This window comes from Protobothrops mucrosquamatus, unplaced genomic scaffold (genome assembly GCF_001527695.2).
Source record: "Protobothrops mucrosquamatus isolate PMUCROS unplaced genomic scaffold, P.Mucros_1.0 scaffold499, whole genome shotgun sequence".
Taxonomy (NCBI): domain Eukaryota; kingdom Metazoa; phylum Chordata; class Lepidosauria; order Squamata; family Viperidae; genus Protobothrops; species Protobothrops mucrosquamatus.
Window position 1 is genome coordinate 326338 of NW_015386815.1, and position 18768 is coordinate 345105.

Genomic DNA, 18768 nt, shown 5'->3' on the forward strand with positions numbered 1-18768 from the left:
CTTAAGGAGTGAATGATCTGACCATGACAGGGGCTCTATAACTACCTCCCCCGTTTCCAGATCATTCTGCCACTGGCCAGAGACAAAAATTAGATCCAGTGTGTGTCCTCCCATGTGAGTGGGGGCATAAACTAATTGGGTCAAGTCCAAGGCCGTCATGGAAGCCAAGAACTCCCGAGCTGCCGCCGACGTTTCGCCCGCTGATGGCAGATTGAAATCCCCCATGACTATAAGTCTGGGGGTCTCAACCGCCACCCCTGCTATTACGTCAGCCAACTCAGGCAGGGCCGTTGATACATAGCAGGGAGCCAGGTATATAATCAACAGGCCCACTTGTACCCCTTGCCCCCACTTCACAAGGAGGGACTCCCCACCGTCTATCTGAGGTACAGTGGTCTCCCTCGGACATAGGCTCTCTCTTATAATGACCGCTACCCCACCGCCCCTACCCCGGGTCCTTGGCTGATGGAATACCTGGAAACCCGGCGGGCAGATGTCGACGAGGGGCACTCCCCCTTCCGTGCCTAGCCAGGTCTCGGTGATACCTGCCAGGTCCGCACCCCCCTCTTGAATAAGATCTTGGATGAGGGGGGCCTTGTTTACCACAGACCTGGCGTTGCATAACATCAGCCGGTGATCCCGGGCCCGAGGATCTAAGATCCCTGGAGGCCGAGTGGAGTTCTTATTTCAACATAAGAAAAGGACCTCTAGTCATGAGCTTCACAAGTAGACAGACTTAATGCAAGGTTAAATGGGAAATTAAACACTAAAAACTGGTTAAAAAGCCTTCTCTTCCTCCCCTTATATGTTACCTTCCAATTATTTTGGGAATACAACTCCCCAATTTCCAGCCAGAAACTCCTTCTAATCAGAATGGGGGAAACAGAGTTAACATTGATTTATAGATTGGTTTGTTTGTGTATGTCTATGTGTAAAAAAGTACGTACATTTTAATCTCAATACCCATTAACATAAAAGATATTACTTCTCCGTCTTAATCCCTATCTCTGTCTTTATCTACATATTTGATGGAATTAGGTTCTTCATGTATCTTTGTTTGTTTGTTCTTCTTGGGAGTACTTATATTGGTTTTTCGCATTATTACCGTGAGGGTTGACCCAGGGTTTGGAGTCTGAACAGGACTGCTTTGAATTGTTTATGAAATATCAGCAAAATGAGGGCTGGGTTATGAATGGGGGATATTACATATAGAGGAGATGACCATAGGGGATTCAGAAGCTCATAATAATTTAAAGTAGCTAAAAAGGATTAATATAGAATTAATATATGTTTAATATATGTTATGAACTTGTTACTGGTTACAATTTACCAGGAAATACCTTCAACTTTTCAGAACAAAATTTATATTGAGATTTTGATAATATAAAATATATTTAAATTTAATTGAGTAAAATGTATTAAAAGGCATAGGAAATTAATTCTATAATCAGTTGACATTGATATAAATTATGAATTTGAATTAAATTCTCAAATATTTATGAATGAAAGAAACTATAGATCGTATCTACTTGGGAAAATTATAGATTTATTTAACATTTTATCAACTTGCACTTTAAATAAATTGCAGATCCACATTATTGATATGGTTAAGTCAAGACTAACCAGAATTGGGTTTTTTTAAAATGTAAGACATGATAAATATGTTTTCTTTCTTTTAATTGATTTTCTATCTTTGAAAAAAATGTATAATTCATATTATTCCAATGGATCATCTGTTTAGTTCTATATTTTATTTCCTGTTACAACAGTGAGCCTCAAGAAGGAGAAAAAATAAATACACCTTATTCTGGCCAAATGGATAACATAAGAGAGATTTTAACAAAGAATCTGTATCAGATACGGCAAAGAGTAAGTAAACAACAAGATATTAGAATAACATCTTGGTATGGCTATATCTACTTTCTCAGAAGGCTATTTTTTCATTTTCCAGTAAAAACATTAACATGTCAACTTAAAATGTATATGCAGAAATAATTTCTATTACAATCAATGGAATTTATCTCCAAACAAATGTATTTAGGTTTATTAAATAAGAAAGGTGATGAATTGCTATGCAACAAAGAGAAATAATTATGTTTTTGCAAAAAGACTTAAGAAAAGTTTGAAAAAGACAGTTTTCAAATATGTGTCTCTTGTTATTAAAATTGAGTATACAATGCCTGGAACATAAACACAGCATTACATGTTGGATCAGATATTTTGAAAGCTACAATGAGAGGATGAACATGCAGGCTACTCTTTATATGTGTATAGTTAGCTGTAATCATATGCCACATTTTCCCATGCCTACCCCAGTGATTTCTGCTGGAATGAAAATGACATGAGCCTTGTTCATCTTACATTTAACATACAGTAAAGAAAAACATAGATTTGTCATTGACAGTGGCAATAGAAACATACCAATTTTTATTTTGTTTGCTAGGAAGGACAGATACCTATAAAGAACAACAAAATAGCTGAATGTTCATTGCCAATGAACAATGAAAGAGTTTTATAATCCTACGTGTGTGTGTGTGTGTGTGTGTGTGTGTGTGTGTGTGTGTATGTTTTGGTGGTGGGGAGAAGAAACTGATAATTTCCCCCTTATTCCTAGCAAAACTCCACCTATAGGAGTATAATCTACTACAGCCCATCGGTGGCTCAAGTTATCCAAGGCTCCATGTGGTGAAGAATAGAATTAAGAGTTTGTGTGATTTTTTCACTGAAATCAGATTCAAGCATACTTCTGAATACCCAGGGAGGATTCCCAACTCAGTCAATCATACAGTCAACCAGTAGGCTGCATGTCTTGAAAGTTTCATACCCCAATTAATCTTATGAAAACGCCATATAGTCATGCAAACACTTTCATCTTTAAAATATAGTCCTATCCAAAGGATTCCTGATAATGTGTTTATGTGTCTTTTTCCAGCAGAAGCTTTAATTGCCTGAGACAGTTTGCCTGTTGGTTTCAGATGATTATTATGTATATTTCCATCCCTGGTCAGGCCACAGGTAGCATGAAAGTCTTGACCCTGTGCCTGGTGGCTGTAGAAGCTGGGATGAGGACAGAACTATCATTTTCCACTTATTACTCTGGATGGGATATTATTTCTTCTGAAGGAGTAGGCTTCTGAGAGTTGATCTCAAACCATGGCTACTGCTGATTCTATAATCAGGGAACCTTTTGCCTGGCTTTGGCTGGTGCATAATATTATTCATATTGTTCATATTATTTATTTATCATATTTATGAACTGCCCCAATTAATCAAAATCAATATAGCAAAAATAACAGCTATAATAATGTAGTAATAGTTGTACCTGAATATAACACACACACACACACACACACACACACACACACACATTTATCCGCTATCATCCACTATCATTCAGGGCCAATGGCACATTGGCAGGAAAAGCACAGCCTTACAAAATGCAGGTAGGGAGAAGCCACAGGAACTTCTACGGAAATGTATTGCTTAACGTTGGGGCTATGTCTGAGCCCTGTAATAATATATTCATACCTGTATCACATCAGAAGTAATTTTGCAATGAATTTTACATGGACATTCCTTTGAAGGCCATTTGGAAACTGCAATTGGTATAGAATGAAGCAACTTGCATGCCGGCACTTGAGTCATATTACAGTCATATTAAATTGGAATTACCCCAGTGCTGTGATGCTGCCTTTGCTCCCAATAGGCTCCCAGGTAGAACAATTTAATTCATTATTTCAAGTTTTGAAGCCTGCATACCTTGGCTCCGGGATATCTTCAACTCCATTTCTTGATCCCTTTGGTATACTTTTTCCACCAGGAGAGAATCAGGATCCTTGTCCGAGGAGGGGAGACCTAAAGTGGAACAAACCTAAGGAACATTATAACTCAGAGGTTCAAATAGCACTTACCCATGGTCTTTTAAGAAGGCTTTGAAGACATAATCTTCTGCAGAACATTTAATGGAGGGCATATTTGGTGTAGTGATTAAGGTGCTGGCCTAGAAACCGGAAGACTGTGAGTTCTAGTCCCACCTCAGGCATGAAAGCAGGTTGGATGACTTTGGTCCAATCATTCTCTCTCTCAGCCCAATTTACTTCACAGAGTTCTTGATGTGGGAAAAAACAGGAGGAAGGAAGAGAATATGTTCATTGCTTTGAATTATTTATAAAGTAATGAATGCAGAATAAAAAGCTAATCAATAAATAAAGTTTTAATAGTGACTGGGCTGATGTCATGGTTTTTACAGTTAATATAACTATGACCAACCTCTAGAATCTCTAGAACCCAAAACCAATCATAAATCCCAAGAAAACAAATCAAACAATGAGGTAGGCAGTGTTGAGAAAAAAGAAAAATTCAAACAACAACCAGGAGATACAGGAAACATATCCACGGACAGGAATAAAAGTCTTAAATGCTTATACACAAACGCTCAAAGCTTGGGGAACAAATAGGGTGAACTAGAAGCAATAGTACACGAGGGAGGGTATGACATAGTTGGCATAACAGAAACCTGGTGGGACGAAACCCATGAATGGAATGGACTGATGGATAGATACAAATTGTTCAAAAGAAACAGGTCTACAAAAAGAGGAGGGGGATTTGCACTATATGTAAGAGAACACTACATATCTGCAGAAATGCACATGATCCAAGACAAAATCTCTCCAGAATGTATATGGGTCAATATAAAAGAGAAAAAAAGTGACATTACCATAGGTGTATATTACAGGCCACCCAACCAACCAGAAGAAATAGATGAACTGTTTGCCAACCAGTTAACAAATGTATGCAGGAAGCACACCACAGTAGTAATGGGAGACTTCAACTAGCCAGATATCAACTAGGAGACAAACTCTGCAGTGAGCGGGAGATCAAAGAGATTCCTAACCAACCTAGCCAACAACTTTGTCACCCAAAAGGTGGAGGAGGGAACTAGACGTAAAGCTATACTGGACTTAATCCTTACAAATAGAGAAGATGTGATAGAGGGAATTGAATTTGCCGAAACCTTGAGTGAAAGTGACCACGCCAAACTGGAATTTAATATAATGCAAACACTAGCAATAGAAAACAATCCAACCAATGTCTTAAACTTCAAAAGAGCTGACTTTAACAAACTCAGAGAGAACCTACGAAAGATCCCATGGATGAAAAGGGGAAAACAACCCAAGAAGCGTGGAAAACCTGAAAAATGCGATCATAAAAGCCCAGACCAGCACAATACCACTGAGAAAGAAAAACAAGAAATCCAAGAAGAAACCAGCATGGCTGCACAAAGATCTCTCTAACAAACTGAATGACAAAAAGGACAAATACAAAAAATGAAAAGAGGTGCACATAACCAAGGCCGATTATCAGCAGACAGCCAGAACATGCAAAGAAAAAGTCAGGAAAGCAAAGGCTCAGAACAAACAAAGACTCGCAACAGAAATCAAGACCAATTTAAAAAAAGTATCTTCCAATATATTAACAACAAGAAAAAAGTCAAGGAAACTTTAGGCCCACTAAAGAGTGAAGATGGCAAGGAAATTACAGGCAACAGGGAGAAAGCAGAGCTGCTTAACTCATACTTAGTCTTCACACAAAAAGAAACTATAGCCCAACATACTAAAAAACCACTGCAAAAGACATACTAGAAACAAAAATTAAAATAAGTAAGAAAATGGTAAGAGAACTCCTATCCGACCTCGACGAGTATAAGACCTCTGACAGATTACATCCTAGAGTTCTGAAAGAGCTGGCAGATCAGAGCCGTTGCACCACATCTTCCATAAATCCTGAAGCACCGGGGAAGTACCTGAGGATTGAAAAAGGGCTGATGTGGTCCCGATCTTCAAGAAAGGGAAAAAAACAGAGCCAGGAAACCACAGACCATTCAATTTAACATCAATACCTGGGAAGATCCTAGAAAAGATAATAAAAAAACAGATCTGCGAACAACTAGAAGCAAACAAAGTCATAAATAGTAGCCAGCATGGGTTTGTTAAAAACATATCATGCCAAACCAATCTTATCTCATTCTTCAATAAAGTGACTAAACTAGTAGACAAGTGAAACGCAGTGGATGTAGTATACTTAGTTTTCAGTAAGGCATTTGACAAAGTAGATCACAACCTACTCCTTGGTAAGCTAAAAAAAGGTGGAATAGACAACATTACCACCAGATGGATCTGTAGCTGGATGACAAATGGTACTCAATGAGTAGTCCTCAACGGCACTACATCCACATGGAGAGAAATTAGCAGTGGGGTACCACAAAGTTACGTCTTAGGCCCAATACTCTTCAATATCTTCATTAATGACTTAGATGAGGGAATTGAAGGGGAACGTATCAAATTTGCAGATGACACCAAAGTGTCAGGAGTAGCCAACACCCCAAAAGACAAGCTCAGGATCCAAAAAGATCCTGACAAACTCGAACAATGGGCCCTATCCAACAAAATGAGTTTCAATGTGGAGAAAAGCAAAGTCTTACACTTAGCCAGGAAAAACCAAAGGCACAAATACAGATTGGGCGAGACCTGGCTTAAAAATAGTAACTGTGAGAGTGACCTTGGAGTCCTAGTGGACGATCACTTGACTATGAGCCAGCAGTGTGCAGCAGCAACAAAAAAAACTAATACAATCCTGGGTTGTATAAACAGAAGCATAGAATCAAGATCACGCGACGTACTAGTACCACTTTACACAGCCCTAGTAAGACCGCACATGGAATACTGCAGCCAATTTTGGTCACCATAGCGCAAAAAAGATGTTGAGAGTTTGGAAAAAAATCAGAGAAGAGCAACTAAGATGATCCAAGGCCTGGAAGCTAAAACATATGAAGAAGGGCTGCGGGACTTGGGTTTGGCTAGTCTAAAGAAAAGAAGAAATAGGGGAGACATTATAGCAGTGTTCCAGTATCTGAGGGCTGCCACAAGGCAGAGGGGGTCAGGTTGTTCACCAGAGCACCAGAGGGAAGGACGAGAAACAATGGTTAGAAGCTGGTCAAGAAGAGAAGCAACCTGGAATTAAGGAGAAACTTCCTGACAGTGAGGACAATCAACCAGTGGAACAGCTTACCCTCAGAAATCGTGGGTGCTCCATCTCTGGAAATTTTTAAGAAGAGACTAGACAATCACCTGTCTGAGATAGCATAGATTCTCCTGCTTGAGCAGGGGGCTGGACTAGAAGACCTCCAAGGTCCCTTCCAGCTCTATTCTATTCTATTCTATTCTATTCTATTCTATTCTATTCTATTCTATTCTATTCTATTCTATAGCATATTGCTTTATTATTTTATATTTTACTGACTGTGGTAAAGTGCCAAGAGTCCAATTCTGGCAATGTATAAATTTAGCATATCAATAAATATATATACAGTAAAAAATGACTCTTAGAAAGTGTGGGAATTCTATTCTCCCAATATCAGTTAGGGAACATCTATTTGTGTGGAAAACAGTTTAGAGATGTTTGCTTTTTTTATCTAGCCATAGTGACAGTGTATCTCTATGCCTCATCTTACATATCAAATAGGTTGGATTATATAAATGTCTGTAATATTATTGACATTTCTGATATTCAACATTTAAGTTATTAAAATAAATTGTGGTACTAAAGAAAACTACCAAAATAATAAATTACTTATGGAATATTACATCATTTTCAGGTGTTGCATTATGCTAATTATGCTTTATATTTTTGAGATATCTTAAAAACAAAATAAGATTCAGGAAGTCTTTCCATCAGAACCACCACTATTAATATATTTTTAAAGCATATATTTTCTTATTTGTTTGTTGCAGACTCCATCATATAATAGATACAGTCTTGCTGAAGATGCAAATGAAAAGCAGGCCAAAGAAATTTTGATTCGTCGCCGACATAGCCTAAGAGAGAGCATTAGGAAGAGCAACAGTTTATCAAGAACAGTATTTATATATTTAATATATTTTACATGGGATTTTATTACACAATGTATTTTACTATATGAATGGAGCACTTAGGTCTCTAAATGATTCTCAATAGGTTGATCCTATATCACTAAATATTGATTCTTTTTCATGATAACACATGAAACCAATGAAAGATATCAATGATAAAATCAGTCTTTTGGGGACAAATTCTGTGCATCTTCCATAGGAGATTGAGAGTGACCACTATTTTAATTTCATACTCAAATATTTATTTCTTTATAACAAGAGCCTCTAAATGTTTTTGTAAGGAGAGCTATTTCTGCTTGGTGGAAAATAGTTGAACAAGTTATTACTTAGTCAATTTAAGACTAATCTTTATCTTTATTTCAATATGGAGAATAAAAATAATTCATTCTTAATGGAAATAACACACCCCCTCTCCTCTTTTCTCCCCTACTCTGATTTGCTTTTGCAAATCATTTTACTGCCTATGGTAAAAATGATATTACAACTGCGTACATCATGAATTAAATGAATTTAAAAGAATCATGTTTAAACAACTATTGAGCATATCTAAAAAATATGAGTAGCAACAGCCACAGTCTTTGTTGCTTCGAAGTAATAAGATTTAGCTGCCTTGCTTATAAGGTATGGTCTTCAAAATCCACCCTTGTGCTGTTTGCTTGCACTTAATAATTTCAGATATAGACTCTTTGAATCCTACTGGACCAGCAGGCAGAGAAGTGAAAGTCCTGAAGAATAGACTTCTTCTGCTGAATGATTTTTTCTTTGTGAAAAAGTGGGTTAGACTGGAACTAAATAAAGTATAGATGACAAAGGAGAATCTAAATGCTTAAATCAAATTAAACCAATTATGTAGGCTCTTAAGCTTATAGCCTTAAAACTATAACCCCTAGTTGTCAGGCCCTTTGTTCTCTGATGCCAGGCTAAGACCAACCTTTTTCAAACAATAAGTCTTCCTCTGGTAGACTAACACCAAGTGACATTTCACCCATTTAATGCAGGGAAGATACCGTATATAGACGTCATTGATCATTGCTCTCACAAACAGCTTCACTTGGTGCGGTACTACTAGTTGTTTCTACTATCCTCATTTAATAATTACCTTTAAAATGTCACTTGAAATACAATTTCTTTTAAAAAAGAATTGGAGAATCCTCAGTCTTTAGAGGCTACCTCTATGGGTGACTGTCTACCTCTGCATTTCCAGCAATGTGATGTTGGGAAAGCTTTGCATGAAAGTACTTAACAGATATTACTTCAAGGAAAAGCAGAGACTGATTGTTTTAGGATCATTTAAAAGATATTAGAATGATTACACAAGTTGCTGATTTGGATTTTTGCTCTGATCTTAGTACAACAGCAGTGAGTGGTTCATTAAATAGGTTCCTTCTTTTCCTCCAATCTAAAAGGGTTGGAAGGGTTCTAAAACTAAACACATAGCAATTGTTAGAATTACATGTATACATATCTTTTTTTCTATTTTAAAATGAATAGAATGTTCCTCACACAGATTTCTGTTCAATGAGAAGCTATACTAATATTTGACTTGAATATATTTCTTTTTGCCTGAACACATTTTATGCTTCTTTTTGTAGGTGCACATGAAATCACCACGTTACTTATCACTACCTAAAAATACTAAACTTGCAGAGAAAACACGGAAAAGAAATCAATCCTCCTTTAAAGGTAATGCAGTTTTGGAATAAAAAGAAGAATGAATTATTCACCATTTTCACTGCTATTTAATATAGTTAATTATATTATAAATTGTTCTTATCCAGTTCTATACTAATTTTATGTTTTGTGTGTGTGTGTATATACACACAAATATATATATATATATATATATATATATATATATATATATATATATATATATATATATATATATATATATATATATATATATATATATATATATATATATATCTTCACTATCATTTAAAATATGTTCTTCCATGTCGATTCTAGAAAACTTTTTCCTTATTGTAAGTTTTAATTTTATCTATGACACTATATAAAACAAAGATTTATTTAGGCATAATAGAAGAGGTGAAAAATGTCATATACAGTCTTCCATTTTGACCATAGCTATCTATAGAAATATGGGATCGTTGCATACATGCGCATATATCCCTATGTTTTTCTTCCTCATTTATAGAACACAGAACTCAACTAGTTGCTCCTTTTTATTTGGCCAATGAAAACCCATGTCAAGAATAAAGTAATAAGTAAAATAAAACTGTGGTCTTGATATATTTATTTACCACAGGGTAACTCTGGGTGGCTTACAATATTAAAAGGATAAAACTATACAAAAGATATATACAATACAAATAAAATACCATAAAAATATGAATACTCAACCCTAACTAAAAGATGAGGAGGGAGGGAGTAGGATGAGCAGGGACAATATGGGATTTGTTATTAATCTATCAACCACCTCCAATGTGAAGCCTCCCATTGCAGCCCCCAGTCAGCTGTCAAAGCCAGGTCTTTAAGCTGAAGATCAAAAGGGTGGGACTGATCTTACTTGGGCAAGGGGTGTGTCAGGCTGCTCCAAAGGGCAGGTGTGATGGCATAGAAGGCTCTTCTCCTGGACTCCACCAGCCAGAATATCCTGGCTAACGGAGCCAGCAGCATGTCTTCTCTGCCGGCATGAGTGGGGCAGACCAATCCCATTGGCATGAGATATTCTCTCAAGTAACCTGGACCCATGCCATGGAAGGCTTTAAAGGTGATTACCAACACACAGAAGTGTGTAAAACAATAAAAAACCTACTATATAGTTCTCATTCCAACCTTAGCAAAAATGTTGGAATTGAAATGTCCCTGATACAGTTTTATAGTTGTAAAATGGTAGATGAAGTACCTCTGATAAATGGAATGATCTGTTCCAGTGTTGGAACATCTCTGGCAAGGGTGTTCTGAGAATGGGATTGGACATTTGGAATCAGAATATTTCAGTATCAAAAGATGTACAAACTACATTGCAGATATTCCCTGGAATGTATAGAAGAGATGCTAGACTATTGAGAATTATGCAAGCAACGCACAACTGCTTGGGATTAAGCCTGTTAGTTCAGTTGATTCCACGTGCTTCTTCCTATTCTAAAGAACCGCAAAGGATTTCTGGCTTCTCTATGTCACATGTCTATGTTCTCTGTCATGTATTTGTCTGTCATGTATTATTTGTTCCTGGTTGTGTTGATACTCAGAGTCTATTATTTGTCTATGCCTTCCTTTGACTGTTGCCAGATTGAGGAAACTCCAGGATTTTTCTTAACAGTTTGCCTTTTCAGGGATACAGCATATGTAACAGGTTGTAGATAATAGTAGTAAACTTTTCATATGGTAAATACTGCCAAATGATGTCACAAGTATTAAAAGAATTAAACATTTAAAATGTTTTTTTAAAAAAAAACACATTAAAGTTTTAAAAAGACGGGGACGTTTATTTTGCATTTCAGCTAATTAGGTTACCAGACTATAATTCAGCAGTATTTTATGTAGGAACCTATTTCTTAATTTATATAATTTTAACACACTTGCTTTGGAAGAGGCAATATAGATTTTGGAGTTTTATGGCTGTTTTTAATTCTTGTCTCTTCCTTTGTAAAAATAAAATATGTACCCTAGGATGGACAGTATTTACATTTCTGATTCTCTGCTTGTGCAATTAATTTGGCCAACTATTTGTTTCTCTCCTTTCAGTGTTTTTGTGTAATATATATGTGGATTGTATTTTCTTCTCCCTCTTCTGTCTTACCTAACAGATATTTCATCAAGTTATGTAGTTTGAATCCATCATGTTGTGCATGTGAGTTCATATTGTTTATAATAAAATGTGCAGTCAGGTATTCTAATAATTGATTACTGTGTTCGTACTCATTTCATACTACATAATCTTAATATTACTTCATCAATGTCTGGGCCTACCACAGGGGTAGTGACAGACTATAAAGATTTGTGTCAATTAAGTGCATGTGCATTTTTACACCATACCTGTATGTTTAAGGACATGTGCAATTAAATGTACTGTATAGCACAATTTCAGCATGATTGCAATGCTTTTTATTTTCTGTCTGTAAGAAGAGGGAGAAAATTTTGCTAGAATTTAGTAGGTTAAGATGGACTCATGTGAGAGCATTTGGCTAAATTGAGGAAATCCTGGATGTGACTATGATGGCATTATCACTGCCTATTATTATACACACTCATGTTTAGTCCTGTTGTTGATTATTGTCCCATTAAAACAAGAATCATGCAAAACCTATTTGGCCAGAAATGAGTAGAAGATTTATTGAGATTTTGTTGTAATACCTTTAATTCTGTAAAAGAAACTATTGTAGTTTTCTTGAATTACCATAACCTGAGCTAATTTAGGGATGTCCAAAGATTTGAACAAGCCCTTCCTATGATTGGACTGGAAATTATGTCATGAACTGTTTTTTAAAAGGGTATTGCTTCCAATATTGTTATTCAAACAGCAATAAAAAGGATGAATTTGGCAATGTTGGGTTGTGTTTAAGTACAACTGTCTCTTATCTTGATGAAACTATGACGTGAGAATGTGTAACTTTTATCTAGTAATCTAGATAAATCTAGTAAGAACGACTTTGTTCATTATAATTTTATGTAGTAAAAGTACCAGCTCTTAGATAACATAAACAGCTTTGCTTTAAATTAGTAAAGATAATACTGATGATGTTAATTATGCAAATGAGGTGAAACATGGCTCATATTCCATAGCTAATTTATGCTTTAAGGTCATTCACAGAATTACTTTTCCCTGTTATTTTTCTGTATCGGGTCTATTTATGGCCTAATGGGATTAAAGTTGGTACTAACCTTTCTTTTCACAGACTCTCTGCTTTGGAAAATCTAATTTGAAATAAATATGCAAAATTGACACTGAACTAGAGCGTGCCTGGAATTTTAAATAGATTACAGGTTAAGTGCGTCTATGTTTACAGGAATATATTAGCGTTATTATACACATTATGTAAGAAAGGAAATGTGGATATCTGGCAATCGGCCATCCATTGTATACCATTCTACAGAAAGATTTACATATTTATTTTTGTTTATTTTTATTAATCTAAGTTATATAACCACCCATCTCATTAGAAGTGAGCAATTAAATATGCTCCCTCTCGGTGTACCAACCAATGCACATTGCTCTTCTCCTTATGTGATTATATTTATTAGCAAAATAATACCCAGTGAAGACTATGGTTCCAATTGACTTAACGTATTTAACATTCTTGAGAATTTTATGTTTTTGTGCCATAACCTTATATTACAACAATATATTTTTATGTTTTGTATCTACATATCTATATCTATCTATCTATCTATCTATCTATCTATCTATCTATCTATCTATCTATCTATCTATCTATCTATCTATCTATCTATCTATCTATCTATCTATCATCTATCTATATTTTAAATTTGCAGTAAGTGACAGCAGTGATTCTGAATCTGACCATACCATGGTGCTGAATTTCAAATCCCAAGCGGGAAAAATTTTGAGAGATCAAAGACTTCATCAGCAACAATGCAGAATTGAGTGGAAGAATGAAACAGACAAAGACAATGGTGGTACAGCGAGCTACCCTCAAGGAACAACAAGAGGTTTCCGGCAACCACTGTTGCCAAGACCAGCATTTGGCACAGTGAATGAAGAATCAGCTGAAGATGACAGATCAGTCAAGCCCCTGCCACCACCTCGATTAGCCCGACAGGCATCAAAAGCTGAAAGGCCAAGAGATAAATCTGAGAATAACCGTAGCAATAATTACTAAACAGATGCTAACACTCAGCAGTACATATAGTAGACTAGCATGATGTAAATGGCAGTAGGGCAATTGGATTCATTCAAAATTTGGCCATAGACTTGTGGGGGATGGGTAGGAAGGAAAGAAAATCTAAACAGAAATCAAGTAGGAAGAAATTCTTAGCTGCTCTGGGACCAAATAATGTAAATTATACAATGAAGATAACTTTGATCAATTATATATTGTATGCCTGACATGTGATTTACTTATCTTCAAGGGAAAGGCTACCATATCTGAACTGTAGAAATCCAGACCATCACTAGAGGGTAGCCCTAAACAAAGCCAGATTTTAATTAGGAATTGCACTAAAAATTTCCTGTCCTATTAAAAGATATCCAATGTGCCAACGCACAGTAAGGAGCTACTTTAAAGAAGATTCTGTAAGAACAAACAGGATTATCTTGATTTGGAGATACAATCCTGTACATGTACTCTGTAGGTTCAAAGGAGCTTACTTTTAGGTAAACAGGAATTTTGCACATTATTAAAACTGCATACTTGAACCACAAAGCCAACTATAGCAGTTGTCAACTATTTTCTTGGTAATCTTTCACTCCTTACATTCACTCCTCTGCTTTGTTATTTCTTATGAATCACATATCTGTGCACGGATATTCATAGGTTATATGAAGGCTCCGTCCCTATTGTATGTTCATATGCAACATGACCTGTACAAATGGGGTAGGGGACGTGGATTACAATAGCACAATGCTGCTTTCATCATTCTGCTCCTCTTGCCCCCACCACATATATTCAGAAGGTATAATCCTCAGTAAACCATTGTGTACTGTTTCTGTCTATATTATTTGTTAATAATAATGCATAGATTATTCTGTTCATCAACTCAGGTAATATTCAGACTGCCTTCAAAGTCCAAATTCTAATATTCTGTAGAAATGTAAATAGGACAACTTTTGTTTCAATCATCATGCTTTTACTACATTACGTTAATGGTCTTAAAGTTTATTTATTTATTTAAACACATTGAAGTTATTTTAAAATTATATGTATCCCTAGATACAGATTTTTTTTAAAAAAAGCAGCAATATAATTAAAAAAATCTTTGCTTTAAGACAAACAGGAGTGACTTTAAAAGCCCTGCTGCAATGCTCTCTTAAAATGCACAATTAGTAATGATCTCTTTTCTTTGAAAAGTTTGCCATTTAAAGAAAAAAAATAAAATGCACTTATCATACATACATTCATTTAATCACAAATCAGAAGTGTTTTTTCCGAACAGTTATTGGTCTTGATGCGCTCTTGATAGTACGCTAGAAATATAGACTTAAATTAATCAGAATTTGCTATACAAATGAAATTGTCCTACGGATAGTAAAAAGAAATGCAATGGGGCTTCAAAATATGAGATGGTGATAAATTATACTTTTGACTTAGGTGGCCCAAGCACAATAATAATATTGTGGTGTGTTGTTGTTTGATGCTATTGCTTTGAGCTGAAATTCAGTTTAACATTAAATGGCTGAAAAAAAGTCTTTAGTGCCATCTATTGGTAAATTCACAAATAACTTTCTTTGGTCTTTTAGAATAGAAAATTATGCTCTTGTTCAACATAAATTACATTGTTTTAAATATATCAGCAATCAGCTGATGAGATTATTTTTTAATGCAGAGCATGTATTACCTTCACTGGAGAAGAATCTGATAACATTTTGACAACATAAAAGTTACTTGGACTTTTGGATGGACATAGATAAGATGTGATGGTAACAAATGTTCTTTATCAATATATATTAGGAAACAGGATAAAGTAACATTTCTAGAATTACCAAACTGACAATGTGAGAATATTCAAACCTAATTAGTTTCTTCAATTTGGTACAATATTAACACTTTGACATTTCAACCAGTATATGGTTAAATAGCACATTACACAGGAACACAGCATACTTCAACCCTGTTGAAATTGCAATTAAAGCCATTCTAGAATGGTTTGGAATTTCGGTGTACTGTACATCAAGACAGTATACTTTAAGCCATCTTTCCTGCTCCTGTAATTTTAATTCATATTTGCATTGCAGGCTGTCATTGTCATATGACAATATTTGCTCATTATAACCATTTTCACTCAGCCGTACAGGTCTCATATTATTTTGCCCACATCTATAATTTTCATGTTTTATGGTCATTTGTAGTGCTGCAAGAAATAATTCTGCCACATTACTACAATCCTTGCTGATTGATGCAATTTAAGGAAAATTTGGGATGCTAGAAAATGAATCAGTAACAGGAATTAAGGTTGATATAATTTTCATGGTTAAACAATAACCAAACTGGATGACCAATTCTGCACAGGTCAGCTATTGATACTTACTTTATAAAAGGTTATTCCATTCTTTAGAAATGTACCTGGAATGGGTCAAATTAACTCTCCCACTCCAGATAGGAATGACTAACCACAAAGCACTGTGAAAGTTCACAAAAGTCAATTCTATCAATAGCACTGACATCAGATATCCCCATATTTGAAATGACTCTATTGAATATGAAACATAAACAGAAAAATCCTTTTCCCATTTATATATTTGCAAGTATGGACCCTGATAATGAAAAACTTGTAGACTGAAATTATTTTTCTACATTCAGATGAAGCCGAAGTTCCTGAACACCTTTTCTGTATTCTTTGTAAAAAAGCTATATAAATAATAATAATAATAATAATAATAATAATAATAATAATAATAATAATAATAATAATAATAATAATGATGTTGAAGCCTTAAAATGTAAGTTTCCTGTTGGTGCTCATGTCTGCCCTTCCTATTTCTCTCCATCAAGATAAAAATTTGGGGATGTTGTAAGATACAGAGTTTTGTGGTAGCATGTTTCACAGGTAACCATGAAATTAGTTTTATAGAGGAAAAAGTATTGTGTGTGAATATTTGTAAGAATTCATGGAACAGAAAATGTCATGGAACAGAAAATGTCATTATCACTGAATGTAATCTTCATTGACCACTAAAAGAAGTATTTTTATTGTATTTCATTATATTTATTTGTATCCTGCCTTTATTATTTTTAGAAAGAACTTAAGGCAGTGAACATATTGGACACATCTTCCTCCTCCTATTTCCCCCCGCAACAATAACCTGATAAAAGAAGTGACTAAGTCAGTTGACTTTCAAGGCTAGGGCAGAACTAGAACTCACGGACTCCTGCTTTCTCGCTTGGTGCCTTAACCAGTAGACCAACTATTTCCAAAATTTTAATTGCAGTACACATGCATGCAGTGCATACATACACCCTTCAATATTCCAATGAATACACCAACACATTCACTATGCCTCTCATATCTTTCTATTGCTGCAAACCATTCTTATTTTTATCACAATCATATACTGTTTTGTATATTGCACATTTTTTTATCTTTTTGTGAGGCTGTCATTAGCTCAACCAAATTATAACTTTATCAGACTTTGCTTTCTTCTTGATCATTCAGTTTTCCTTCCCAGTTTTTTCAGCTGTCGGCTATTATGACCAAATCATCTCAAAGTATTTCATCCATAGTGATCTTACTAGTCATTTATGCACTGCTAACTGTATCTCCTGTTTTACCACATGCAATTCTTAGCACCCCATTTCTACTGCATGCTACTTACTCTGATATTTAATACGTAGATGATTCTCATTCCCATACAAGCGTTTTTGTTTAACAAACATTTTTTCTTCACAAGAGACCACATACTACCTACTACCTTTCTAGCAGCATTAGCACATACTAAAATTTTTCTATCCGTTTTCCTGTTTTCATAAATATTTCATCAAGGCATATAGATTTACTAATTTTAGTTTTCATATTTACTTATAACTTGCTATTCACTCAACTTTCCTGGTCAAGCACTGCTACCATGGTACCCAATACCTTATTTTTCAGCTCAGTACTCCAGATTGCATCATAATCTAACAATTGCTACAAATCATTTGTGTCCTCAATTAACATATTATTAGCATATAAAACTACCTGCACACTGACATTTCCAACAAACACAATTCTATCAACTCAAGCATATGTTATATATTTGTCCATATCAGGTGACTAAAAAGACATTACACATCCTTGAATTACTCCATTTTCAATGTTGAACCATTAATTAAGCATTCAATTTATCCTCATGCAAGCTTTTCTATGATACACCACTCACACTGCATTCAGCTTTTTCATGCCTAAGGCGGGACTAGTACTCAGTCTCTTGGTTTCTAGCCTTGCCCCTTAACCACTACACCAAACTGGCTGTATTTTAAGTTTTAAAATAGAATTTTAAAGTTCTATTTTAAAATAGAAGTATTTTAAAATTTTTAAAATTAAAATGTTAAAAATAAAGTTTACTTTTACTATTTTTTTCATTGCTTAGGGCAGTGATGGCGAACCTTTTAGAGATACCCACTTATGTATCGCCGGGTGCCGGGTAGGCGTGGCCCATTGGGTGGGCGTGGCTTCGGTGGTAACGGCAGACTGGGTAGGACTAAAAAGTTCAATCAATCAATTCCAACTTTGCAAGATCTTTTTTTTTTCCACGAGAAGTTGAAATTGATTGATTGAACCTTTTGGGTTTTTTTGTACACGGCGGCGGAGACCTAAAGCAAAAAGGTTTTATAAAACCCAGCTGAAGGTCTAGGACTGGGGCGACGGTGCGCGTGCCCACAGAGAGGGCTCTGTGTGCCACCTGTGGCACATGTGCCATAGGTTCGTCACCAGAGGCCTAGGGCAACAATAAGCATTCTTCCCATTGTTATTTATATACGGTATCTTTAGCAATACATTAAGGCAACTCTATAGCCACTCCATAAGCAAAATACATCTCTATTCTAACCTTTTCCTGTTACACTATTTACCCCTCAGCCTTACCCATTCTTTAACCCCCACAATATTCACAACACTGTAAAGATACTGGTTGTCACTTTTAAAATTCTATGTGGCATCAGGCCACATTACCTAGCCCCAATGGCTCTGTCCATGAGATTTGGAAGAATGGGCATGCTGC

The 18768-nt window shown here is 35.5% G+C and overlaps 1 protein-coding gene across 1 annotated transcript in view; it reads left to right on the forward strand.

The window, feature by feature from the left end:
- The window catches only part of SLC9A2 (solute carrier family 9 member A2), a 39043-nt gene extending 23782 nt beyond the window's left edge, over positions 1–15261 (forward strand). Inside the window, exons 8-11 of the mRNA XM_029284295.1 lie at positions 1770–1869; positions 7791–7916; positions 9521–9611; positions 13389–15261. Coding sequence (XP_029140128.1) covers positions 1770–1869; positions 7791–7916; positions 9521–9611; positions 13389–13735 — 664 coding nt within the window. The 3' untranslated portion in view covers positions 13736–15261. The remainder of the gene's footprint in view (positions 1–1769; positions 1870–7790; positions 7917–9520; positions 9612–13388) is intronic.
- The last annotated feature ends 3507 nt before the right edge of the window (positions 15262–18768 follow it).